The 26897-nt window shown below is 34.4% G+C and overlaps 2 protein-coding genes across 4 annotated transcripts in view; both read right to left on the minus strand.

Annotated features, from left to right (window-relative positions):
* Positions 1-172: 172 nt before the first annotated feature.
* LOC6566547 (lysosome-associated membrane glycoprotein 1) lies at positions 173-5613 on the minus strand. Its single transcript, XM_001993120.3, has 4 exons — positions 5333-5613; positions 1964-2320; positions 1677-1898; positions 173-1280 (listed from the first exon to the last, which is right to left on the minus strand). Exons 1-4 carry the CDS (start codon positions 5385-5387, stop codon positions 937-939), a joined length of 978 nt encoding a protein of 325 aa, XP_001993156.1. The 5' UTR covers positions 5388-5613; the 3' UTR covers positions 173-936.
* A 537-nt stretch (positions 5614-6150) lies between these two features.
* The window catches only part of LOC6566548 (transcription factor HNF-4 homolog), a 31747-nt gene continuing 11000 nt past the window's right edge, over positions 6151-26897 (minus strand). Inside the window, exons 1-7 of one of the 3 annotated variants that reach the window (XM_032739570.1) lie at positions 11784-12077; positions 10502-10946; positions 8984-9480; positions 8776-8913; positions 8224-8460; positions 7582-8160; positions 6151-6868 (exon numbers count right to left, since the gene is read on the minus strand). In XM_032739570.1, the coding sequence (XP_032595461.1) occupies positions 6822-6868; positions 7582-8160; positions 8224-8460; positions 8776-8913; positions 8984-9480; positions 10502-10946; positions 11784-12009 (2169 nt within the window). In that variant the 5' untranslated portion in view covers positions 12010-12077 and the 3' untranslated portion in view covers positions 6151-6821. Of the gene's footprint in view, positions 6869-7581; positions 8161-8223; positions 8461-8775; positions 8914-8983; positions 9481-10501; positions 10947-11783; positions 12078-26897 lie in introns of those variants that run through there. The other 2 variants (XM_032739572.2, XM_032739571.2) reach the window with 2 other exon arrangements.

Consider the following 26897-nt stretch of genomic DNA (forward strand, 5'->3'; position numbering starts at 1 on the left):
TATTCTCGAATTTTAATATAATTTTTGGGATCTACCAATTTTCCAGATATCAAATTTATTTAAGTCATTTTGTATGTATATACGTATGTTTTATTAGGCACACATAAGCAACTGCAAATATATGTTAGGGCTGGCACAGGATAACTAATAGTCGCACACTCTCGGCACTTGCTTGGTTTATCGTTTATTACGTTTTCAAGGCAAATAATACATAAGCTGATTTTGTTTACAATTTAAAATCAATATATTATATTTAAAATTTGACTGTTTTTCTGTTTGCTGTTGCTGTTGTCATTTACGAAACAAGCGTGTCGCCCACTCTGCCGTCTCACCATGTTCTTCCCCCTTTTTTTTCGGTTCGCTTGCCCTCACTTTCACCTTTGCCACACGCCTATTTAATTTAAGCGAACATTTAATTATTAGGTAAGTGGTTTTTCTATTGTTTGAATATGCATGTGATTAAATTTGCGTTTGTCGTCGTGTGTCGTAAAGGTGGTGGTAAAAAGGATTTAGGTTATGATATATAGTAAAAACTGTGTTCTAAGTATTATTCGAATGCCACGCTCTTCCATTTCTGTAGGTCGGTCAGCAGCCAAACATACATCGACACAGATAATTTTGTCCCTCCTTCAAGCGCGTCATCCATTTAGACGAAGAAAAACAATTACAAAAGAAAAACCGAACAATTACAAGAACCGTTTACAAAATATTTATGATACACAACAAATGTCTAAATTTCTTTTCTCCTACAGTGCCTGCCAAATACAAAATCAATCTTACAACTCTCTCGGATTACAACGCACTAGCTATCCACGCCTGGACACACTTTATATCTGGTATCTCTTGTACATCTCCTCATACCTATCCTGCACTTACTGATTTCTTTCCGCTTCTTTATCCCTCTGCCTCCCATTCTAACTATATTTGTTGACTTGCTTAGAAGCTCATGTAGCCACGAGAGGTGGAACGACGACGTGCGCACAGATACGAAATGAGCACAACCATTATCAGTGCAGCCAGGGCAATGCCGACAGCGATGGGCACCACATCGGAGGTCTCTGAACTGTCGCAATCGTGCACCGCCGAGAAGCCGGTGGTATTATTGGGGCGGAACGCCTCCACCTGCACATGACTGAAGCTGATGGTGGCCATGGTCTCATTGTGGTTGAGGGTCTCCGTCATGTTGAACTTCTGGACGCGAGTGCAGTGGTACGACATCTTCTCGGGCGTCTTGAAGTCGCTGTTCTGGCTTGTGCGTATGAAATAAACAGTTTGATTCTCTGCAAAACAATAAAGGTATTATTTATAATTATGAATATAAATTGAATTGATAATAAAACTATGCAACACTACATTTTTTCTATGTCGATAACTATTCTTTTTTTTTCTGGTCGGAGATTACCTGATCGGACCAATATATCATAGAGCTGCCATAGGATAAATTGGTCGAAAGAGGAGCTTTAAGTAACATGACTCATCAGTGAAAACTGAAGAAGAATCATTATCTTGGACACGCCGATGATTAGATAAAATTGTAAATCAAAGTTAATCTGCTGATATCTACATTTTTGATTGGATTTCGAAATAGTCTGCTTTTTACAAACATCAAGGTAGATAAATAAAGTTTACTAATAAAAATGATGTTGCATAGCGTTAATATTATAAGTCAAGCTCACCCTTGGCATCGGGATAATCTTTGGTGGACACCGTTATTTGCATCTGTACTGATGTGAGTGAGATGGATTTATTCTTGTTATCCAGCTGCAAGGCTATAAATTCTGGCAAGGCAGCGGGACCCCAGTTGAGCTGCATGCTCTGCGAGGTCTGGCTATCGCAAATCGAGTGATCCACTTTCGCATCGGTGGGCACATTGAACAAGCCAGTGGTCATGTTGCCGTCTGAAAGGATAGTGAGGAGGAGTAAGAAGTGACTCGGCATTAAGATCATATTAAGCTTAACTTACCAATGGTCTCATAGGTAAAGTTCAGCTGTGCTGCCATATTGAGCAAAATGCAGCTGCTGTTCCATGATCCCATGCTGGGCGCTGGATAAGGTTGTGGCTTATGCGTGGTGGTCGGCACAGGAGCTGGAGTCGTCGAGGTTGTTGGAGCTGCAGTGGTGCTTGTTGTAGGTGGCTTGATGGTTGTCGTCGTTGTTGTTGTTGTTGATGATGATGTAATTGGGGGATTTGGCATGGTAGTCGTGGTAGTAGTTGAAGTTGTGGTCGTCGAAGTGCTGCTGCTGCTGCTGCTCGATGTCAGCGGCTTTTCCTGCTCGGGAATATCTGCATTTTTCAGGCTATATAACTTCTGGGAAAGTACTGTAAGATGTGCAAACAAAACATTAAACACATTTGTTATATAGAAATCTATAAACAAGCCTTAATTACTCTATTACACTTTGTTCAATTTCTGACTTAATTACTTGTTAAGTATGTAAGAAACTGGTTACATTTCAGGTTACATTGAATTTATAACATTCAAACTGGAATATTTTGTTTGTGTTTTAATTAACTTTCTTACAGCCAACAATCAATTTTCTTAAAAACACAAATTAAACAAAAGAACTAATTAATTATATAAATGCAAAATGTTATCAGTGGCTTAAGAAAGCAAAAATTGAGAGCGCAGCTTAAAGGCCTTATATATAATTAAATTTCCCACAAAATCATATAACTTTGAAAAGTATTAATTTCATTATGTTTATTTATTCTACTATATTTATCAGCATTCTTGATTGTGTTCTTTCCTGCACGACTGTTCGAGCAGTATCTGAGTGAGTCATATTGATTCATAATATAAATATTTGCACAGGCGGCAATTGATAAGCAAATATCATGTCAGCGAAACGTTACAAAGTGACGATTTAAGTCGAGTGTAAGCAAAAAATGGATACGATTGGAATTCGCTCCAGAAAAGGCTCAGAACATTTACGAAAATCATAGCTAATTGATACAATTGACAACTTGTGTTTGCAACTTGTAGATTCTCTTTTATCAACTTGTGCTGATGTATTTCCGCTTGTTTACATTGTGAAACGTGATAAATTGCCTTAGGAACGCCCCAAACTAACAAATAAAACAACATCACGCTGACTCCACCGATAATAGATTTTATTATCAGTAGAAGCTACTAGCATTGAACAGGAGACTTTTTCGATTAAATCTCACTTAAGATATATATATATTGTAACAGACCACTAGTGACATAGAGCTGGATTCATAACATCTGTTAAATAACATGAAACACTGTACGCAAATTACGATATCGATATCAATCGATCAATATCGATTATGCGATCAACTGCTTGAGGAAGACGAGTTCAAATCAATACGAATAAAAAGAGGTGAGCAAACGTGTTTGTAAGAACTATTCAACTTAGCTGTGTAAGTCACAATTTGCTTTAGCTAATTATGAATGACTCAAGAAACCTTTGCTATATACTTTGTTCACATACATATGCATATATTGTCAAAGCCTAGCTATTTTCTGCCTCTATCTACTTGCGGTTACGCTTATTCATTCCCCCGTTCTGCCAGTCCGCACTTTTGTATCAGGGCTCAGATATGACCTTTAAACACGAGTTAATCGACAACAATACAGCGAATAATCAGACAGTTGGATACATAACTCGCCTGCTTTTCAGACATGCATAGTATGCACAAGTTTAGAAGATTTATTTGGCACGAGCATGCAAGATGAAAGACGAATTTAAGTTTTCCATTTTCTTTTGCTTTCGCCCCTTGCTATTAATGATACTCCAAAGTTTCCATTTCTATGAACGTCTAGAATGTTTTCTTATTTTCTTCTCGTGTTTCCCTAGTTTTAATGAATGATTAACTTGTACAACTTCATAAAAATAATAAAATACAACATTTTAAATGCTAATATAAAAAACTATTATAAGCTTGAGTTGACTTTTATTATTTTTATAAATTAAAATAATTTCTCGAAAATCTAAACTTGTTAAAATTGTAGATAATAATCATACTTAGTATTCATTTGTGGTGAAATAATTATTTCTGAAAAATACTAGATTTGATTTCACCAGCTTGCTGTTCAGAGCTTGCTTAGCGTCAGTGTTTTGTTGTCTCTCTAGAGAAATCTGCTTCTAAAATTTTGATTCGATAAATCTAAGATGTCTAAAAGCAGACCAGAAATGCTTAATAGGATAGACTCCATGATGTGGAACCATAATTAGTCAAACCTTTCAGAGCTACTTATTGACTTATGCAAAGTAAAATAACATTAACAGACGCGATGCTGCGTGAGTTGATAAATGGGTAATTGACAAACAATCAACAATTTGTTTTTGGGGGTGTTATCGAAGCAGCATATGAAAATACACACATCATACTTATATGATTGAGTTTATATGTGCATCATATGTACATGTGACTTCAGAAATCACAGTTAGGAGAGTAAATGAAGAGAAAGAGAGAGAGAGAGAGAGCGATGGACGTGAGAGCAAATGTGCCTCAGGCGAATAAATAAGTTAAATAAATAACAATTTAAATGTAGTTGTGATTCAGAGATAATTATATATCTGTATATGTGTGTGTGTATATGCAGTTTATGACTGTCACTCAACAGAAGACAACAAAGTGTTGAAAGAGAAGAAAAGCAAATAGGAAAAAAGGCAAGACAGAAAAATTGAATATGCCTGCATTCTTAGTATAGATAGAGAGGAGAGGAGAGGGGTCGATGCTGCCGGCAGAACATGCCGGAGAGAAGAAATACAATTGCTTTATCTGAGCGGCTTCTGAATGCAGGTACAATTGTTGTTGCTTAGAGATAAGGGCATCATGCGATACCCTTCACATATATCCACTCATGTATACATATGTGAATAACTTTCTGTGTGTGTGTGCTATAGTATAAAGTTCAACAAGAGCTGAAAGCGTAGCTCTGACTGCAATTTGCATTTGCCTTCGTCTAAGCCACCATCTTTTTAGATTTGTGGGGTTTTCTTATGCGCCTTGTCCCTACACTTCACAAGCAGTAACAAGAGTGTCACAAGAAAACAAGGGGAAAAAATAAGTGATAAGTGTCAATGCGCTGCAAATACAAATACATACATACACAGATGTGTGCACTCACATACATACGCAATAATTATTCTACATGCGAGTTAGTTTTGTATATTTCCACAGCAAAAACCAAAACAACAATCAGTCCGTCGAACGGATTATTACGTGTGCAAGCGAGATGACAATAGGCGAACAATAAAAAAAACAATATTGAAATTAAATCGCGATGAACAGGCAGAAATAAATTGAACAAAGAGTTGCACAGGTTTTTTTCTTTTTTTTTGCAGTTGAACAGTTACTTACCAGAGGTGCTCAACAGGAGCAAAGTCGTGCATATTATGAACTTATGTGCAAACATATTGATTATGCTAGTTGCTGTCTAGCTAGACCTTCTTGCAATATTAATATTTGATTGGAAACTTTTGAATCTAAAATAGTTAAAAATATTAACAATTATGTTGCTGATTCACCAGTTAATATTGGGTTCAGCTAGTTTACTGGGAGCTCACTTTATTGCGCACAATGAAAAATGAAATGGCATTAAAAAATAGTGTTGGGTTGCTCGTCAGCTGTGAGTATTCTCTAAATATATCGGATCAGCATTTGCTCACGAATCATGCGTATCGATAGTAATATTTGTGGCTGCTCAAATGATCTGTTAAGTTACAGGGGTATATCGATATATGTTAATCAAGTTGCAACTCAGCGATGGCGATAGTATGCGCGGAATTTCGAATTAATAATCAAAAATGTCTCAATTAAAACGTTTTTTCTGTTTGCCCTTACAGAGGGTATTATAATTATGCCCTGAACTTTATAATATCCGACCCCATATTCACACATCATATTTTCTATTTATGTTAGACTGCTAAAATGTAATGAAGATCGGATGTGAATAAAATTGTGCCTCAAAACGATTTCAACATTGACTGACATAAGCGAGCATAAATATAAATACGTGTTTATATAAATACATAATGATGTATATATATTTATGTAAAAATGTAGGAAATGGAGGCACTTGCACAACTGCTTACATTTGTGTATGTAATGCTTTTTAGGGGGAAATTTCGTAATAAACTAGAATAATATATTTAACAGCTGGATTTAACATTCTTACATTTTTGTTGCATATTTCTTTGTGTTTTTTATTCACTCATCCACATTAAATTATTCTGTATTTTATACATACATGTGTATATTTATATTTCCATATAAAAATAGTTCTTCATTATTTATCAGGTAAGGATTAAAAGTACTCATATAAAATATGTCTTATCACTAAACAACACCTTAGCCTAAAACAAAGTATTGCATACATATGTATGAACATGTATAAGCATGCATCATGCATATGTACATAATTTTATCCGAATTCTATATATGTATGTATATATATATATTGTATATTGTATAGATAACAAACAAGATGAAAACAGTACGTATAGAATAATTTGAGCAAAATCCTTTAACTTCAGTTATGTTTTTAAGAAATATATATAATAAAATACAAAAATATATTGCAATTGTGTGATTTACATATTAAGCAACAATTTCCAAAATACCTACTTAAAGTCTAAATAAAAAGGTATCAAAAATTTCAAGGCAATAACAATTAAGTAAGTTTTCTGTGTTTTATTTCTACACTTAGCAGCTAGCAAGTGCGACCTGTCGATGTGATGAAGAGCAGGAATCAGAACAGGTGTACAGTAGTGTATGTGTGTGTTGTGTGTGTAGTGTAGTATGTGTTGTGTGTGTAGTGTAGTGTGTGTAGTTTGCCTTATTGCACCAGTTAATAGCCTGTCTCGGGCTCCTGTTTGAGCGTCATGCGACATGGCTCTGTAAAAAATAGAATATTCAGATAAGTTTAAATTTTCATATTAAGAGATTCTGATAAGAGTTTGTAGTATATTTAAATAAATAAATAAATGAAAAGTTAACTTAATTCGTTCGGTTCTAATTATAATGACAATAATTATCATTAGTTCTGACAATTATAACGCTTACATTTTGATATAAGTTATTCTCGGACTTAATATTTAAAAAGATTAAGATAGTAGTAATATCGTATACCAAAATGGACATAATGGTTATATTTATATTTTGCAATGGGTGCAATTGTTGTGAAGATGGTAAGATGTAGCCAGTTCCATCGCCTTTTTAGAATCAGCGAATAGCGAATAACATTTGTATGCCATAAAATGTAGCTATTTTTTATACAGGTGTGGGAACAGAATTTATTCTTGTGCATTTATGAACAGAATATAATGTTTTAAAGCTATTTTTAAGCGATGCCGACGGGTGATCGGTTCCCACATTCAGAATTCTGGATACGTGCCCACCTCCAGCTTTATTGCACAATCGGATCATTTAACAGTTTCAGTTCGGATAAATTACTTTACTTACAATTATATATTATTTAAATAACACGTAATATATACAAATTTCCAATAATTTTCAATTAGTTGTCAATCCGTGACTTTCGTTCGTTGTTTTTTTACTTGAGTTTATTATTTTATTATTGCATTAATATTATTATTGGTGTTACTCACCCATCACATAGGTAGGTGCTAGCAGTTCGGGAGCACGTATTTTGAGGGGGGTGCGCCGCAGCAGCTCGTCGGCGCTGTTGCCCTCGCTGCGGTTGTATTCATTGAGAGTGATATCCGCCGGATTGCGTATTACGAGTCCGGCATCGACCGGCGATGTTGGCACTCTTTGGTAGGGATGCACGCGTTGACTTTGATTGTGACTGTGCACTATCTGGCTCTTATGCTGGACATTGTATTGGCGTTGGCTTGCATCCATGTAGGCGTTGCTCTCCTGCGATTTTGGACTACAGGCAGCAGTGCTCAGGGGTGGCGTGACTGCGGACGTTGGCATGGCAGCCGTTGCTGCATTGTTGGCCGCATATTCACGGAAAGTGTCCTCCGTATTGTTGGCCTCGATGAGCGCCTGTATGTGCTGCACATCCAAGTCTAGGCCATGGCTGCCGCTAGTCACTGTCGCCAGCGTATCCAGAGCGGTGCTCGCCTGGCTGCTGCCGTCCAGATTTACAGCATGTGTGGGACTCTGATAATCGTTGGACTGATTTGGTGGCGACAAGGGCAGTGTATTGTCCGCGAGTTCACCTACCGGAAGCAATACAAAAAACTATATCAACTGGTTATATTGGATAAAGCGGGTGCACCTACCACCCAGGAGCATCTCCTGCAGCAGCGAATCGATGTGCGCCACGCCAAAGATTTTGGCAAACTGTATTTGTTCGATCATCTGCCAGGTGATTGACTGCAGCACCGGCAAAATAAGCAGAATCTCGCCAAATCGGCCACGTGACTCATACTGCCGATCCGAAATGTAGTCCTCCAGATTGTTGAGTATCTGATGGCGCAAGGATTTGATGCGATGCGGCTCATTGAGACCCTTGGCATCTGCAGGGAAGAAAGATGCGAGCTACTTGAATTGTATGTATAAAACTATAAAATCATATAAATCTCATTTGTCTGGCTATTTTAAAATTAACACGAAAACTAGCAAGTTTATCTTGTTTTTAAAAATGAATTCTAAAAATTACAAACTTTTTCTGAATATTAGAAAAATGTACAATACAATTGAAAGATTAAAAACCCGGGTTTTTAGAAATATACCTTGTGAATAATAAGGAGATTTACCGAAAGTATGGCGAATTTTTTAAATTTAGGGTGAATTTTTTTACTCAGTCCCCAAAAAAAAACTATTTAACTCACTGGGGTCAAAGAAGACCAGCGCCTTGATGCAGGCAAATTCGGTCTCATCAATGCCGACATCCTTCATGACGACCACCAGCTCATCAATGATGCGCGCTCCTATGCGTGATATATCCAAGTTGGGCGAGACGTGAGGATCTGTTGCAAATAAAACTGTGCATTGAGAAACGATGCAACAACAAAAGCTGGTTGAATTGATTGACTTTACCTGGACAATGCCTGGTGATGACACAATTATTGCTAAGTAGCAGCACATCCTTCAGTTGCATGGATCGACGTGAGAGGCCAAGGAGCAGATGCTCACCCGCATGGGCGCGCAGCAGGGCGACCTGATCGTCCAGCTGGAGTTCATTGAAGGCTGGTATTTGTTTGGCCCATTCGACTAGGGTGAGCAACTGCTGTTTCATTGACTCGCAGACATCGTTGATACTGGCAAACTGCTTTGTGGAGAGATCCTCGTGTATGTTGGGCTCCATGGCAGCCCCGGCTTTCGACTGTCTCGATTCGTTCTCAGCCTTGACAAGGGATACCACAGACAGGCCATTGCCGGGATCGGGATCATCGTTGGAGGTGCGACGGCAGCTGATGCGATCACGTTCATTCTGCACCGCCTCCTTCTTCATGCCCGCCTTGAAGCACTTGCGCAGCCGACAGTAACGACATTGATTCCGCTTGTCCTTGTCAACCACGCAGTTGCGCGCGAATCTGTAAAATATTGACAATTATTGCTTATTGTTTGATGATCTCTTTTTTTTAAATTTAAATATTTCGTTCGAAACTTAAATAAACTAGAGCAACTCACAAGACAAGACCTAGACTAACTCACAAATTGCACTTATTGAAGAACAAATTTCGAACGCGTGATGCATGTAAAATATTCACAATTATCTTTTTATTGTTTGGTGACCTCTTTTTATTATTTTAGCTGGCTCAAGGTCAAGTTTATTTTTATTATTTGTGTACTCCAATATATTTTGATTCCCATCAGATAGATAGGCTAGATTTACAGCACCAGTTCAGTCAGCTGTGGAAACTCAACTAGACCAAGAGATTAGTTTTTGTTTTTCAAAATATCTAAATATCTAAATTACAATTGTAATTATATCCATTAAATATACATATATTATTAGTTGATCTAGCAGCTATGGACTGAAAAACCAATTTCACTAAAAAGTATCTTTGTGAAGCTATTTACATTTTACGTAAAAATAATCCGTTTTTTTTTTTTTTTAATTAATAATTAAATTTAATTTCGATGTGCCTTCTTTTCTTTTTAATTTGCTATATACCCATTTTATTTTGCTTTCTGATATTCTATAATTGTGGGGGGCTTAACTAATTCATACTAATTATCTTTTTGGTCTGATTTGTTTTCTACAATTTATGCAACAAATGTTGGACCATTTTGCATTTAAATAACCTCAAAAACCTCATAAATATTTCTTATTTTTTAATGATTAAATATAATTCTAAATTGAATTTAATCAATTTTTTAATTTTTGCATTTTTTGTGTTGACTGACTTTAGTTGACATTAATTAAATAAATAAATAAATAAGCATGAATTAGAATTTTAGATTTGTGACTTCTGCACAATGCAACATATTTAAAATTTGCGTTGCCAACTTGACGATATCTGCGCATTTATTTACTTATACATATGATGTCGGAGATCTTTGGCTATACCTGTCTGATTTCTCTCTGGTCTCTGGTCTGATCACACTCACCGGCAGGTATATTGATGATTTTTGCGCACGCTGCGCCTGAAAAATCCCTTGCAGCCATCACAGCTGGAGGCACCATAATGTTTGCCCGTCGCCCGATCTCCACAAATTGCGCAAACTGTTGGCGATTGTTGTTGCTGTTGTTGCTGCTGTTGTTGTTGCTGCTGCTGCTGTTGCTGTTGTTGCTGATGTTGTTGTTGTTGGTTGTTACTGCCACCGCTGGCAAGATTGTTGATGTTTGGTGAGTACATATTGTTGTTGTTGTTATTATTGTTGTTGCTGGCATTGCTGTTGCCATTGCAGATCGTAAAGTTCTCGCTGCTCTGGTTGCTGCTGTTGCTGAGGCCGAGGCCAACGCCATTGGGGCTCAGGGCATGGTCAATAGGTGAGCCAGCCGGGTGACCCACCGGCAACGCCTCTGCCTGCATTATTGGACTTTCAGCGGATTCTGTGCGAATGATAAAATAAATAGATCAATTAATTCAGTTGATGTTCAAGTGATTTTTTTAATAAGTTACAAAAACAGGCTATAAAATGAAAGAAAACACTTTGGATACCCTTATTGATGGTAGTATCATAGTTTTAACGCATTAAAGGAGATGACTATATTTATTCTTTATGTTTATGTGTACCCAAATGTGAAATATGCAGTTCGCCGCCAGTCGTAAGACAGAAACTCCGAACTAAAATTAAACTAAAAATAACTCCGGTCTACAAGAATATATAATATAAATATATATATTCTTTGGATATAATCAAAGAGAGCATTGTGCTGTGTTTACTTTAAATAAAAAGTTGATCATTTAAATTCAAATAAGCCATTTGAACTGCAAACCTTTGGGATTATTATCGAACTACTTTATAAGATGACATTTTATCCTGGAAATTTGCTTGTATTTAACAGGGATTTGTGTTTAATCTAAAATATAGTGGATTATGTTGAGGCAACGAATATCAAAGTTACAAAATTGTTAAGACTGCCACAAAATACATGTTTAGCAACTTAAAATCTTTTTTTTTTTATTTTGCTTTAAAATGCAATTAATATGCGAATTGTATTTGAGTTGGAAAGCTGGCAGCAATTATATTTGCGTTTGTAAATATGTATGTATGTATGTATGTATATATGTACATGTATTTATGTAACTGGGTTTGCATATTCATATATTTATAATAATTCATAGATAGAAGTAAAAGGTAAATTTATATTTTAATACGACACAAATGAAAACAAGGCAAATACACTAACACTAACACCCACGCACACACATAGATAAACACACACCATCATCACTTGAGAGTGAATTGCTTGCAATGCTGTCCCGTTGTCGCCGTCGCCTGACCATTGCCTCCTCCTCCTGCTCGACATGGTTAACACTCTCACCAACAGCAGCAGATGCAACAGAAGCAGCAGCAACGCGAGCAGCGCCTTTGCTGGTAGCAGCACGCAAAAGAACGCTGCCAACGGCACGACAAGTAGGAATTTTAACTCTAGCGGACTTGCGCACCATTTTAGTGCTACTGATTAATGAAAAACACGAACCGTCGACGACGACGACGACGACGACAAACAAATTATACACTGAGCGCGCGCGCTGACTGCGGCTAACCCTGCATACAGCTAGCTTCTGCTAATGCTTCTGGCGTCGCTCTGCCCCACATACATATACACACACATACACATAAACATATACATATACAAATATATCGTACGTTGTCGCGGCTTTCGCTCTGCGTGTGTCTGTTCATGTCTGTCGTCGCTATGTTCGTTAATCAACGCTTTAATATACTATGTGTGTGTGTGTGTGTATGTGTTTGCATATGTGTACATGCATATTTTTCTGTTGCTGAACTGCGCTCTCTCAAAACCAGACTTGGAGCACTCAAAAATGCATATATACATACATACATGTGTACGTGTGAAGAGAGACAGACACTTGCTCACACTACATTCACACTACACACACACACACACACGTATACAAATTAATTTTGAAGAAAACGTAAGCAAAAGCAAACGAGAAGGCAAGCATATAAACAAATAAATAAATAAAACTAAAAAAGCCGGCATTAAATTGTGTGTGTGTGTGTGTATTGTATATGTGCTAAGGCAAAAGATAGACGTAGACAGATAGAAGAAGAAACAAAGAAAAGTTGCTTTAATAAAAACTAGAAAAAGAAGAAGCAAATAACTTGGGCACGCCGTTGATTCCATTGCATAGCCTGATCGCATATCATTTTTATTAGTAATTTAAAGAATCAAACTTTTCTTATTACAAAACTAAAAATTCATCTATTTCCATTTCATTTGCAGAACAATTTAGTTTATTACAACTCAGTTGAGCTCTTACAACTAGCCTAAAAAAATTAATAAGATATTTTGAAAACCGAAAATTATACATTTTTTAGTCCTGCCCTTCGTTTGTGACCTCGGCAAACACATTCTATTCAAATTTGCCCATGCAAGATCACTTTGCATAAAAACCAACAGCATTTTATATGCCCGTTGGTAGTTTATAACACCCATATTAGTAAAAATTAATATCATATAAAGTAAATAATTACTTATTGTGCATGCTAAGAGGGAGGGGCACACAAACGTGCCTTGCATAAAAAAAGATTTAAAGTATTTTCGCCTTCAGAGAATCATAATGAATCACAACTTTTTATAGATCCGTTCTATGCATGTATAACTAATTAGCAGCCACTTTTATAATTTAAGTAATTCACAGGTATTAACAACACCATTCGAAAGACACATTCAATTAACACCTTGTTTTTTTCTACTTTGTAACTGAACTCCTCCTCCCTTGATTAATGAGCATTTAAATGTACTCATCCTTAATGGTTTACATACACAATTCAAATTCATTGATGGCGTTCGCAATAATATTTTGATAAAAACACACTTAGGACTATAACTTTAAGTTTTACATAAGAAAAAATTAAAACACGGCTTTTGACATCAATAAAAAAACAACATTGCAGATACATTAATATGAATTAATATTAAAATATATTCTGCATAACATTTTAATCATCAAAGGGTTAAGCGCATTACAAAAATTAAAAAAAAAAACTCATTTTATCTTGCTTATTTTTATTTATCCAAAATAAAAAGAAAGAGAAAATAAATGTTATATTATAGCGCATGGTGCTATAAATAACATGGGTTGTGCCATAAACTCATTTGCTTAGTGTGTTTGTCGTCGCTTTATGCGTTGCTGTCAATTCTAGCTAGGAAAGCAGTGGAGAGCGTATATATCTGCACCGTCATCGTTAGGTATCAGTTTTTTTTTTTTGCTGAAATGCCTCATCACCGTTAGTTTCGCAAAATGAGAACTTGTTGCCTGTTTTCTTCTCAGCTTGCTGTTGGGCTTATCGATTCATAGTCTCAGATTAAAAGCATTCACCACTCGACGATTGGATTTTCATGTTCTATTTTGAATTAAATATCTTGTTTTGTATTTTGTTCGCAAATATTTTATAGCCAATGCATACAAAATTCGTTGGAGTCAATGATAAGCGCAAAATGTGTGATTTGTGATATTGTTGTTTGCTTAGCGTGGCCGTTGTTGAACTATTATTTTTATTTTTGTCTGTCAGTCAGTCTGAAACTGAAGCGGACATATTTATAGATATGCAAAGCTTCATTACGTTCACATTATTTACTTATTCAAGCGTTCAAGTCGAGCCCCCGAAATACGCTACACATTTAGACAATTCATGTACATATGTATGTATGCATTATACATAATGTAGTGATGTACGTACGGATGTCATTGAGAATGTGGAATTTATAAAGCGTAATAATTGCTTTGATTATGTGTGCTTTATTTTTAATTTATTGTGTTCTCTTATGGGGGGCATATTAACATTTTTTCTTTTTTTGCTTTATTGGTCGATAAGAAAAAGTGTTTTGGTTTACTTGAAAATTAAGTCGATAATTGGAAATTGCAGGTGTTGATTTTGTTTATTCTATTTTTGTATTCCAACAGTAACCGTAAATATACTATAATTTTATAATTTATGTTGAACATTTATGAACTTTTAAATACATTTGAATATTTTGTGATGCAAATATAAATGGCTTTACGCTTATTTATTTATGCGGTGTCTAGCAAAACTTTTAATTAATTCTGAAGTCTTTTAACAATTCATACTTATTTTATATTCATAAGATAGACGCAAAATATTGTGTTTTCGTATATATATACACACAAATCTTATGTTTATTGTGGTTAAATACAATTACAATTGGTTTGAGCTAAAAGATTTTATTTCCACATTAACTAAAATTATTGCTGAGCATTTGCATTATTTTATTTTGTAGACAGTAATTAAACCAGCAGTAATAAACTATGTTTTTTTATAGCCCGCAATCTGCCTTGCTTTAACCCACCGTAACCCCCACATAACCCCCAGCCTACAATTATAAACTGCTATCGCCGCAACAGCCGTTAAAACTTGCCTAATGCCGCCACTGATAACTAAGAGCAAAAGCGAGAGTGAGTGCGACGCACAATACTTGATTTCAAATCAAATAGCCTGAAATATTGTGGCACAGAAATGCTCAGGGCCTGATATGCACATATTGACTATGTATGAATCGTCTCGTCAACGATAATGCAAACTTAAATAGTGAGTCAACAGTCCGATTTAGAAACAAATATGAAAAGGTGCCACTGTAAAGTCTGCCCGATTAGAAAATACCCTTAAGCCCCTACTTACATTCATAGCTATATTATATAGAATACATGGAATTTCCTGGCTTTGCAGGCAATCAAGTAAAGTTAAAGTATTTACTGTAATGAATTTTAAAGTATTGATCAAAAACATCAAACATTCACATCTTTTATATATAGAAAATTAAACTATTTCTATTTCCATTCAGGGTAAGTTTGAGCTCGAAACGATGTGATTTGAAAATCGATATGTATCGATGTCATCTATGTATATATCAAATTAAAAACTAAGTCTGCCTACTATATATTGTCTGAGATCAGCGTGTTTAACCAGACAGACTCTCCCTTATTTATATTTATTTAAGAGTTTACAATGCCCAAGACACATAATCAGCTCTCGCTTTTCCACATTGCCACATTACTTCTATATTATAAGATGATGTTCTCAGCTATATTCAAAACATTTAATTAACTATCCAATATAAGAAAATCAATCGAAATCAAAAGATACATATTCTTTTATTATGTGTTAGTTAAAAAAATAAAAAATAAGTGACGCAACGAATTTTTCTTCAAGCAAGTAGTCCTTCTTATGCAGCAATAAAATAGTTATATCCAATGAAACTCTTGATAAAATATTTGACATATAATTGTAAAATTATAAAATTGAAATACCTAATCAATTAAGTAAATAATTACAAAGCTAAATATTTCGAGACTATAAATGAATTTTAGTTTATTAAATTATTATTAGCCTCCTTTACTTTACCGCAATTAAAAGATTGGTAAGAAAGTTCTCCCGCACAATTTTCAATATGTTATTTTTATTATTATCTACTTTTTTTAAACATTTTTTTTTCAATTAGATTCGAATGCAAATTGACTGTTAAATAAATAATTAAGTCACCAACTTTTCCGTAGTATTGCCGCATATATATTTACCCAGACTGTTCGACGTATATTGCAATTTTAATAACTTAGAATCAATTCAGACCCCACAGCGATATTTTCAACTCTATTTACTGTCAAGTTATTTATTTTTATAGATGGAGTAAAACCTGAAGCCTGAAGGGTTTTTGTTTATTTATTTAAAATTATATATTGCTAATTTAAGTGTAAATATCGGGCGATCAAAGATATGGCTAATATGTAAATATTAACAATTCGCACCATGTGGTTGTGAAATGGTTAAACCAACTTATAGAACTAGCAAAGTGTAATTTACAATTTCCCATGTACTCACTCAAATATTGGATTGTTTAGCGAGTGGTTTATAAATGAATATACCAGTAGATTCCGAAGGCATCAATAGTATATTGGTTTTGTGCAACGTCCGTTATGCTGTTTGTCTGTCTGTATGAACTCAATTTTTTTCGACACCCTTGGAACACATACTAGTCTGTGCTCTTGTCTTAAAAGTCCTACGTCCACCAGGTGGTTAGGAAATCGATAAAATCGATATTCGCAAATCGATAAAGCCAGATATCTCCCATCATTTTAAGGCTACAGCCACAAAATTTGTTTGGTAGGCTGTTGGCGATGTCATTCAAAGATTGGCATATGCCAAGCCCACCATCGCCGCTTCCACGTCCCTAAAAATCAGATGGCTACATCCTCCGCAGTTTTTGAGTTAGAGCCAGTCGAATTGGGTAGGTATGTTAGTGGTAGCTGCCTTTATGAACCGATAACATATTTTTATGGCCACGCCCACACCTACGCCTATAATCGCTAATGCCGATATTTCAGAAAGTTTAAATCGATAAAGTATGTTACTGGTTGCTCCCCTAAGAGATCGGTTAACAAATTAGATGACCCCGCCCACTCCGCCTCCCTAAATCGATACAGCTGTTTGTGTAAATCGATAAGACCATATATCTCACACAATTTGAAAGCTAGAGTCACAAAATCTGGAAGGTATATTGCCAGTAATACCCTTAAAAAAATGTTGGACCATGCCCACCCCGCCCTAAAAACGTTCAAAGCCTATATCTTGTGCAATTTAACAGTAACCAATCTTGGAATGCAGATTACCAAGATCGTGCTAAAAAATTTTTTTTTGGCCCTGTCGATTCCCGCCTCCCAAATTCTCAGAAGCCAATATCTCCCACAATTTTTCAATTTTGATTTCAAATGTACACTAATGTTTTATCTGGCCGATTTTGGAGCTTGGAAGTATATGCCTATTAAATACTCTGAGCCCATGGAATTTGGGTAAAAAGCATGTTTTAAAGTTGTCCGCTTATTTCAGGTAAAGACCTGAGTTCAGGGTATCTAGTCGAGCTCTCACGACTATTGCATTCGTAGCTTTATTTTTTTTATTACAATTATCATTATCTTTATGACTAATAATTGAGCGCATTTTGTCTGTAATTAAAATACTAAAAACGTCTCAATTAAGTTGTTAATAAAAAAAAGTTAATACATCCAACACAATACACTGTACCAATCATATTTAATTTCTTGTTATTGCTGTTTTTGTTATTGTTAATAACTTGTCTAACGATATGTAATCAGAGTTTTGTAGACGTATGTGTTTTTGTATGTTAGAATCGGTGTGGCGCCTCGTAAGTAAAACCAGATAAAAATCTTGTCAAGTGTAATTTCCATTAACTATGTTCGTTATAGTCTTAGTGTCTGGCCTTTTTAATTGGGAGCTAACGTGTTCCACTCCGAATAGCCGACGTGCAATTAAATAACGTCTTTGCCTTGAACTGCTCTGCCAATGACGGTGACATTTAGAACTTGACTCAGTCTATGCGCTAAGTTGCTCAAAAATAACTAATAAGTAATAGGCTTGCCCATTAAGCCAAGCCTTTTCAACTATTTCACATTTCATATGTGTAAGATATGTATACAAATAGATATTAAAAACAGCCTCTGAATATTATAGTCAACACCTTTGAAGCATAATTTAATTTGACTTCACTCAGTAATCACGTTTATTTTAATTCTCAGCATGCTAAGCATTAATGTAAATAAATACAGACCTACCCCAAAAGTACAAGTTAAGAAAATAACATTAGGTGCAAAGACGCCAAAGCCCTTTTATTACTTCCATTTGTTTTCAGTTGGTATTTCACAGAAATCAGAGTATTTTGCAGTCGGTTCTACATTGTTTAATTTAGGAAGAATATAAGTTTGTCTTTCTATATAATACAATTACATCTATATTTGTACCATCACTTCAGAAACAATTTCTAAATCAGTACTTGACACTACTCCCTTTCCACAAACTCAGACCACATTGCCGCAGTAGCTTATCAATAAGATCGGTTATAGAGTATGATTACTAATTTAGCTATAGCATTCCTTCCGAATCAGTTAAATTGTTATCATTTTAGTTATCGAGCCTTCCTAATTTGGTGGCTTTTCAACAACTTTTTTGACCATTACTGTCAGCAAATAATTACGCGAGTCTGCCAAGTATGTCTTAAGTTCAAGTGCCCTCAATTTAAAATATTAAATGCGCCATTTTATTAATGTGTGTGTGTGTGTGTGTGTGTGTGGTTGTTTGTGTGTAGCTTTGTCTAGTATTTCCGGTTGGATCAAGACAACCTAATTATTATTTTATTGAAAAGCTGAATAATTAAAAGAAATTAACTACGAATAGGTACACAGAACATGTGTAATATAAATAGCAGTTGGGCAGATATAAATCAATAATTTTCACATGTGTATATTGTGTATACGTATATTGATTATGGGTGCTATTACTAATAAAATCATTCGTGTGTGAAATGCCAATGAAAACAAAATAATTAAGCCATAAACGATACACATTCAATGTAAAATACTCTGCACTCTAAATACTCTATATAAGCATAATTTTGTAATTCTAGTTTAATACCAACTGAAACCAGGTAGAAAATATCCTTCTAGCGGCGGACTACGTCTAAGTTTATTTAAATATACCGATATTATCAACAATAAGCTGTAGTTATAAATATGTAAAAGATATTATTTTGACTGTTTTAAAAAATTATAAATTGTATATATTTACGATGGGGTCGACGTAAGAAAATAATAATTCCTTTCAAAAGGTGAAAATGATCTAATAATATACCAAATTCACTATATTATCTTCAAAAAGAATTCAAAAAACAAGGTAAAATAATAGTTTTACTTGTTGCTTTCTTTTTTGTGATTGCTGTCAGCAATATCTAATCACTAATCTTTGATAAGCACTGCAATAAAGCTTAGTCCTATGTGGTCTAAGCCAACAACAAAATCTGATAAAAATGCTTTTATGCTGAAAAAAAGAAGAAGAAAAATAGAAACGATTAACACGAAAATACTAATATTACTCGTTGTAAAGGGCGTGACTGTATTTTTATTGTTAATCTGATCAAAATACATGTGCAAATAGATATAGGATTCTATATGTATTATATTTTTATGACAATAATAAAACTGCATTATCATGGATCCCGTGTATTTTATGCACTAAACCTATACAAAATGGCTAAAGTGCACACATTTCGAACAAATTCATATATATATATATATATGTTCTTGAGTCATCATCTAGACATGTCAAGCTTATAACATTTTATCGATAACTTCCTCCGATTCATTGATTTCATTTTAAAATCATTGACAATACTTTGACGCGGTTTTGACCTACGAGTTGGTTGGGTGTAAGAGTATCTTCTAGTCGAGCGCTCAGACAAAAGCATTCTAACTTGTTTGTGTGTTGTGTTTTATACAATATAATTTAGAAAATTACGCACCATTAAAATGTATCTTATCAGAAGTAAGACTCAGACCACACAAAAAGCAAGAGATTGCCTATAGAAGTATAATCTTCCTTGAATAGAGCAGAACAAGGCTAAATCAACACAATGCTCAAATGAACATGACCTGCGAGGTTAAGTTAAGGTGCATTTCTTTAGAAAAAATCATTAGTATTCAGAAAAAAATCATAAGTATATTTCAAGTAAAGTCTATAAATTTATAAACGAAAAATATTAACGTACAATATTTATATAAGTAACAAAAATTCGAAGGTAAGAATTCTCCCTGAAATTAGGAAATGCTAATACTGGTAGTTAAAAAGCAATTTTAATTTCCATTTTTACTCTCTGAATAACAAGGAAAATGTAGTGAATTTTCTAAATTCAGGGCGATTTGTTTCCGAGTGTACAAGTCTAATGGGACGTGAAAGATACTGCGAGACTCAATAATGTTCTGTCAAAAAGTCATGCATGCCCCAGAAATAAATTAATCATCATGCTATATCAAGAATGCCCACTGGCAATCTTCAGAGGATCAAAGAGCAAAAGATTCGCAACTCACGAGCGGTGGCATGAGTTAAGTCGTCTATGCTGTGGCTGATAAACATGAATCGCCTTCTAATAAAGCTGAATAGAAACAAAGTCAAGGCAGTGAATTACGTGTATGACGTGGTCATGTCTCATTCAGGCATATACAAAGGGGTGATAAGCGAGTTTCCCAACAGGGCGCTGAACTAACTTTGCAATCAGGAACCAGGAAGACCTGTCTCTCCCAAAAACAAATTTTATTGAATTTCTTAACAATGATATCCACCAGAGTGGACTGAGCTTTATTTACTGGACACCAAAAAAAAACTCTCATTAAATGATGTCAGTGGACTGACCAAATACTAACAGGATACGATTAGAAATTGGCTCACAAATAAATAATACTGCAGGTTAAAGCATAGTTAAAGGTTTCATTATTTTATTGCATAAATTGATAAGGTATGCAATGTTTTCGTGAAGGCTTCGGCCAATGTGTTGATATCGAATCTGAACCATACATAAAGATATATGTATAGCTAATGATAAGTTAATTGATTAAAAACTTGAAATTGCACAAGCAATTTTAAATATGTTTATGTGATTCAACTGATAATAAACTACAAACATAGTTGACTCAGCTTCACGATTGCATATTGTGCAAATACCCAAGGAGAAATACGTGCAATATACGATATATATTACAGGAGACCATAACTCACCCATCATTTGTAATAGATTCTCCTCCAATAGAAATGCATCATCGTAGCCCGAATTTGTTATATTTGCAGTATTTTCATATTAACAACTCGGTAAACATGAGGAGTACATTAATTGTTGAATATATTTCCAACTTCCTCAAAAAAAATATTCCCAGAACCGGCAGTTCCTCGTTTGGTTTGTAGACGCAACAATGAGTAAATATTTGGAAGCCCTTCACACTATGTGCAAATTTATTTTCTAACAAATTGCTGTTGTCGTATATTTTTTTCTTAATTTTATTTATTTTACACATATATACACTTAAGTAAAGTTAAATATTTGCACAAATTAAAATTAAAAATAGCAAAGAAAACACTCAAAATCCGGCGGCAAATGCTTTTAACGCTATATATCTATATATATATATATAGAAGCGGTATCGATCATCGGGGATGGTGGGGTGACGGTTCATGAGTGCACCATATAAATAAATAATCCAAAGCGAATTAAGAGTTTTTCGTTTATTTATTTTGTCTATTTGCTATCACAGTCCTTTGCGTACACACATTTGCCCAATATGCTAATCCATAGATTTGAAATTTAAATTGCTATTGGCAATATCTTATTTAGCGTAAATAATATTTTTCTTCTCCAACCGGCACAATACGGTCCGCTTTCTCTTTGGGCGACCCACCGGGAGTCTCTCGGTGCTCTATGTATTATAACCGCACAGTGCGAAACACTGACTAAACCTCAAATAATGTTCTCAGCACGTACTAACTGTCTTAATATTATTTGTTGTAGATATATGTAGAAGTCAACGTCGGGCGGCGACTCAACAGCAACAGCAACAATAAAAACAACAATAACAACAATGACAACAACAACAACGAGAACGCAATCGCAGTCGACGCTGGCATCGATGTCAGCGTCGGCCGGCTTTCTTGTTGCCGGTGCCGATCGAAGCTCGGCTGTTTGCGGGCAGCACAGCAAACACATAAAGTTTATTAAATATTATTACTATGCTTGTCGTTGTTGTTTTAGGTATTATCGTTGTAGTTGTTGTTATTATTGCGGCTGCGCACTTGCCTTAGTAAAATTGTTAACAATTCACTCCGATTACGACTCGGCTCGGATCGGATCGGATCGCCTCGTTCTACGTTAACAGGCCACCGTTCGTGCCTCCCAAACGCTCTCAATGGGGCATGCGCAGATAGACGACACACACGGCGTGCTATCAATCGTGGAGCACAACCACATACGTCTACAGGTTATTGTATACACACTCAGCAAAAAAATAACTCTGAATTTTAGAAATTCGCCATGGGTTCCTCACCTTATTATTCAGAGAGTAAATTACTAAAATTTAAAATTTTAGCTTTCTGAAAACCAGGCTTTGCATATCATAATTTCACGGTGGATTTTTTTTAAATTTAGAAAAATATGACTAATTTGCTGGTTGGTGATTTATATGTAGACATAGAATTATTATAATGTAAGCTTTTTTTTCTACGCATATTATATTATTAAACATCAGAATTTGAAAACAAAAAACATTTCACGTAACTTATAAATTCAGTACTTAATTTGAAAAAAAATAATTTAAAATTTTACGGATTTAATTGACTTCTCGTTGAGCTACTCTGCTCCTAATGCCTACAACAGATAAACTTTAATATAAAAGACGAGCCAGTAAATTTCAATACATCTTTCTGAACTTTAGAAAGGATTTTATCCACAAATGATAGTTAGCATTTTTATTTTTTAGCAATAATTTGTATTATTAAGAAATATATTTCTGATAAATAGAAAAAAACACTATATTTTTTTCGGTTTGCAGTTTTAATGCAAGCATAACTATTTTTACGAAATTTTTTTTCTTATTTTAAGAAATTTTTTGTAAAAAAAAGAAAAACTTTCTATTTTTTGGGGGGACTTTTAAATTTCAGTCTGATTTTTTTTCCTGAGTGTATAATAATTCTAATTTTAAACTGTTATACATACATCTGTTTATGTATACTACATGGAGTATCTCACATAAGTAACAACAAAATAAAGTTGTACAATAAATTAGACTCTTTCTTTTCTGAGTGTCTTAGATTTGCAGAGCGATTATCGCTATAGTACTTAAGATTTACCTACGCACTTTGAAGAATCTTATAGGAAACAAAAGTAAACTGCTTTTTATCATTTTTTCGCGAATTATACATTATCATTGTTTATATGAACAGAACCAACTATCAAAAAATAGAGCTTAGAACTTAAGCTCTATGAGCAAAAGTTCTTTATTTCTTTAGATCAAAGAACTACACAGGATTTTGAAAAATTGGCAATGAACTTTATAATTTGCTTACATGATATTCGAAAACAACTCGAATTCTTCAGATACTGAGAAAGCTGAATAAATGAACGAGTTTTTAATTTTTCATATATTAAGTTCAGGTGTAGAAGCAAATGTTATACCTAAGTAATTTATTAAATTACAAAAGTCATTTTATATAAATTACAAAACGTCATTTTATATAAATTGCTTATCAGCAAGAGAAGTAAAACTGAATAAAAATTACAATATTATACGTTTTACCAATTAAGTCAATATTGTCAATACGTCAATATTCAGTTTATAGGGCCGGTTGCTTTTATAGTCGTTAATCCACTTTTACACCCTGAACGCATTTAAGTAACACAAGTCATAATTTAATGATAGAGCTTTACAATTCGATAGGAATTTAGATTTGCACAACATTCATTATCTACAAATTGTGTATTTATTATTATCTCATTTCTTACATTAGTTGGCTATATTAAACACGTGTTGATATTCTATTCACATTCTCGTAGCAGAACAGAAAACTTGTTATATCAATTAAAAAAAAGTGATATTGAAGGGCGATATTCAAATAACGTCCTGCAGCCTCCAGATTTGTTCTATGTTTTATATATTTTTTTTGTAAATCGATTTGACAACGAATCTTCAACTTTTTGTCCGTATATATCCTTAACTGTAATAAACTTTTGTTTCTTTATTGTTTTGGCCACACTATGAGGAAATTGATTTATAAATAACTAATCAATATAGTGTAAAAAAATTCTAACATTTTTAAAATGGTATTTTCAATTGCATTTTGTGCAATTGCATAATGAAGTCCCCAAAGAGTTAAATAATCTTCATTCTCTGCAAATTGATGTTGGTTTAATTTTTACACACAAATCTCAAAACAAATCAGGTAAATTACAAAATAATATACATATATGTATTTCCAATTTACCAAGACCTTCGTGATAAAAGTTTCAATGTCATCTTAATATTTAATATAATATAATCATAACCAAATATCAATTAAATATAATTAAAAAGTATTAACAAAGCTGAACCCATCGAATTTTGGAGGCTATTTAGAAAACAATATTCAATAACATTTTTTTAAAGGGTAATTGAGGGTAATTATACCTAATAGGCCACCTATAATGCTAACCAAAATCTTATGTTTATTATTTGAATATATCACAAGATATATGTAGTTTCAAATGCATATTATTATGAATAACTTGTAAATAGAACTGGAATTTGGCTGTACGATATCCACACATTTGCTTAGGATTCGAATAAAGATCCTCTGGGTCAGGTTAGATAACTTAACGCGAAAGTATTACAACATAATACGAAATAATATAAATATAATATAATGCTACATATTTAAGTTTATGTTTACTTATTTGTTTTTTGTTGTTTTTTTTTTTTTTTTGCTTTTCTAGGGGCTGTAATCTTTGAGCAGAGCTGCATTTGTTAGTTGTTATTTTTGTGGAGGCACATTCATAATCCTCGTATATGTTAATCTGCTTATTTCAAGATTGGCAAACAGACACAGAACTGCTCGGGGACAACAACGACAACAACAACAGAGCGTCGAGCGTCCATCTTATCAGTGTCTGAATCCCGGAGCTCAGTAGTAACCAGCGACAACAGCAGTTACGACAAGTATATAAAAAATATATATATACATAATATATATAAATATATATATGTACATATGAATATAATAGGTCGCTCTGCTTGTTGATATGGCAGTCAGCCAAGCAGAGCTGTCAAAGGCGCTCGGTTATCAGTCATGAGCCATAAATACATATATACATATATGTATACAAAAACAAGTAAATGTGCTTTAGTCTAAAAAGAGAGAGAGCTCGACTAAAAGATACCCAGGTATGCAACGCAATTCCTATCAACACAAACGTAGATTTTTAAATCTTAAAGCCTTTTTCAGATCGAAAAAATTTGATAAATAATGAAAAACTCGCGAAATGTTTGATTGAGATCCAACCGGTTAACAAAATTGATATATTCTGATGGAGACTCGAAACGCATAAGATTTATTGTGAAAGAAAAAATAAATGAAAAATATATTCATCGTCAAGAAAAAAGTGCTCATATAAAGATCGTAGAGGCGAGAAAATTTATTTATTTATTTTTGGTTCTGAACAGGCCTCTTTGTTTTTATGTTCCACAAATGTGTGCTTCGATTAACCTTATTCAACTTATGAGCAGAGATTTAAATTTGAAAAATACGATGATAAGGTCAAGATCTGTTGTATAACGTTGCTATATTAACTTAAGTGAGAATTTTGCTGTCAGATGTAACCCTGGTGGGAGGGGCAGCAGTGGCTCGGGCGAGGCACGAGTGTGAAAATAGGTTGTCAGTAATCTGCCGTCCGTGCGGTAACTCTGGCACTAATATGTGAGAACTTAGCAGTCGGACGGAACCGACTGCTGAATACTCTGATAACAGAGTAACCCAAGTAGTTGTGGGATTAGTGCATCAGTGGCTGAATAATGAATAATCATTATTCGTTATTCATCATTCTTAATTTAATGTATCTAGATCTAAAATTACGAGAGATAAGGCTTTCCCTGGTTTTTGGGGGCAGACTGAGACATTTTCTTACCAATATTTGGAGGAGGTTTCAAGTAATCTATTTTCCAACCTATGCAACTTTAACTCGAAGATTGCGGGATTTTTATATATATATTTACATTTGGTGTCTCTATAAATGGAAGATATGAATTTGATGGTGCCTGGAGGTCTATTTGTGAAGGAGCATTGGTAGCAACCAAATGAATGGTGGAAGATATGTGGTTTTATTTATTTGTTATCACCAATTTCCTAGTTCCCTAGTTCCACAGCCACTACCGCCCCACAAACCCCTCCAACCTTGATTCATACAATTTTTGATAACCCCTTTTCAGATATGTAAAAATTTCCGTCCAACTCACGCTCTACAAATTGCGAAGACCTATATAAACCTAATGCTCTCTTAAAAAACATTATGTTAACATTTGATTATATTAATTCAAGACAATTCACAATTTGAGCACTCATTTGTGTAAATGCTTGCTGACTAGAGTAAATTCAAAAGTCCTATTCGAAATTTGTTGTCTTTAACTGAAGTTTCTGAGGACCTTGATCAATAACATATTATCCGGTGGGACGACCTTCGATATACTAAATTGATTAATTTTCATTTGGTTAAGGGTAAACAGTTAAAAGAAATTCTAAATGATAGGCAGCAATAGAGCTAAAATCTGGGATAGATGTTACTGCTCAATATAACGATCTTCTTACGCGGTATTTTGCTTATCATAAACTAAATATTTTTGTAAATGTGCTTAGATCCAAGCACGTAACTCATGTGTCAAAAGCAAAGAGGGTATGGCAATGTCTGTCCTAGTTTTAGATAAATCGAAGATCTAGCAAC

Source organism: Drosophila grimshawi, unplaced genomic scaffold, assembly GCF_018153295.1.
Source record: "Drosophila grimshawi isolate 15287-2541.00 unplaced genomic scaffold, ASM1815329v1 contig_1377, whole genome shotgun sequence".
Taxonomy (NCBI): Eukaryota; Metazoa; Arthropoda; class Insecta; order Diptera; family Drosophilidae; genus Drosophila; species Drosophila grimshawi.

Excerpts from the sequence above, each read along its gene's own strand:
- LOC6566547 (XM_001993120.3), bottom strand. The coding sequence starts at position 5,387 with ATGTTTGCACATAAGTTCATAATATGCACGACTTTGCTCCTGTTGAGC. Across the intron at positions 1,899-1,963 it reads CTTTACCTATGAGACCATTG|ACGGCAACATGACCACTGGC; the intron begins GTAAGTTAAGCT and ends CTATCCTTTCAG. Across the intron at positions 1,281-1,676 it reads AGATTATCCCGATGCCAAGG|AGAATCAAACTGTTTATTTC; the intron begins GTGAGCTTGACT and ends ATTGTTTTGCAG.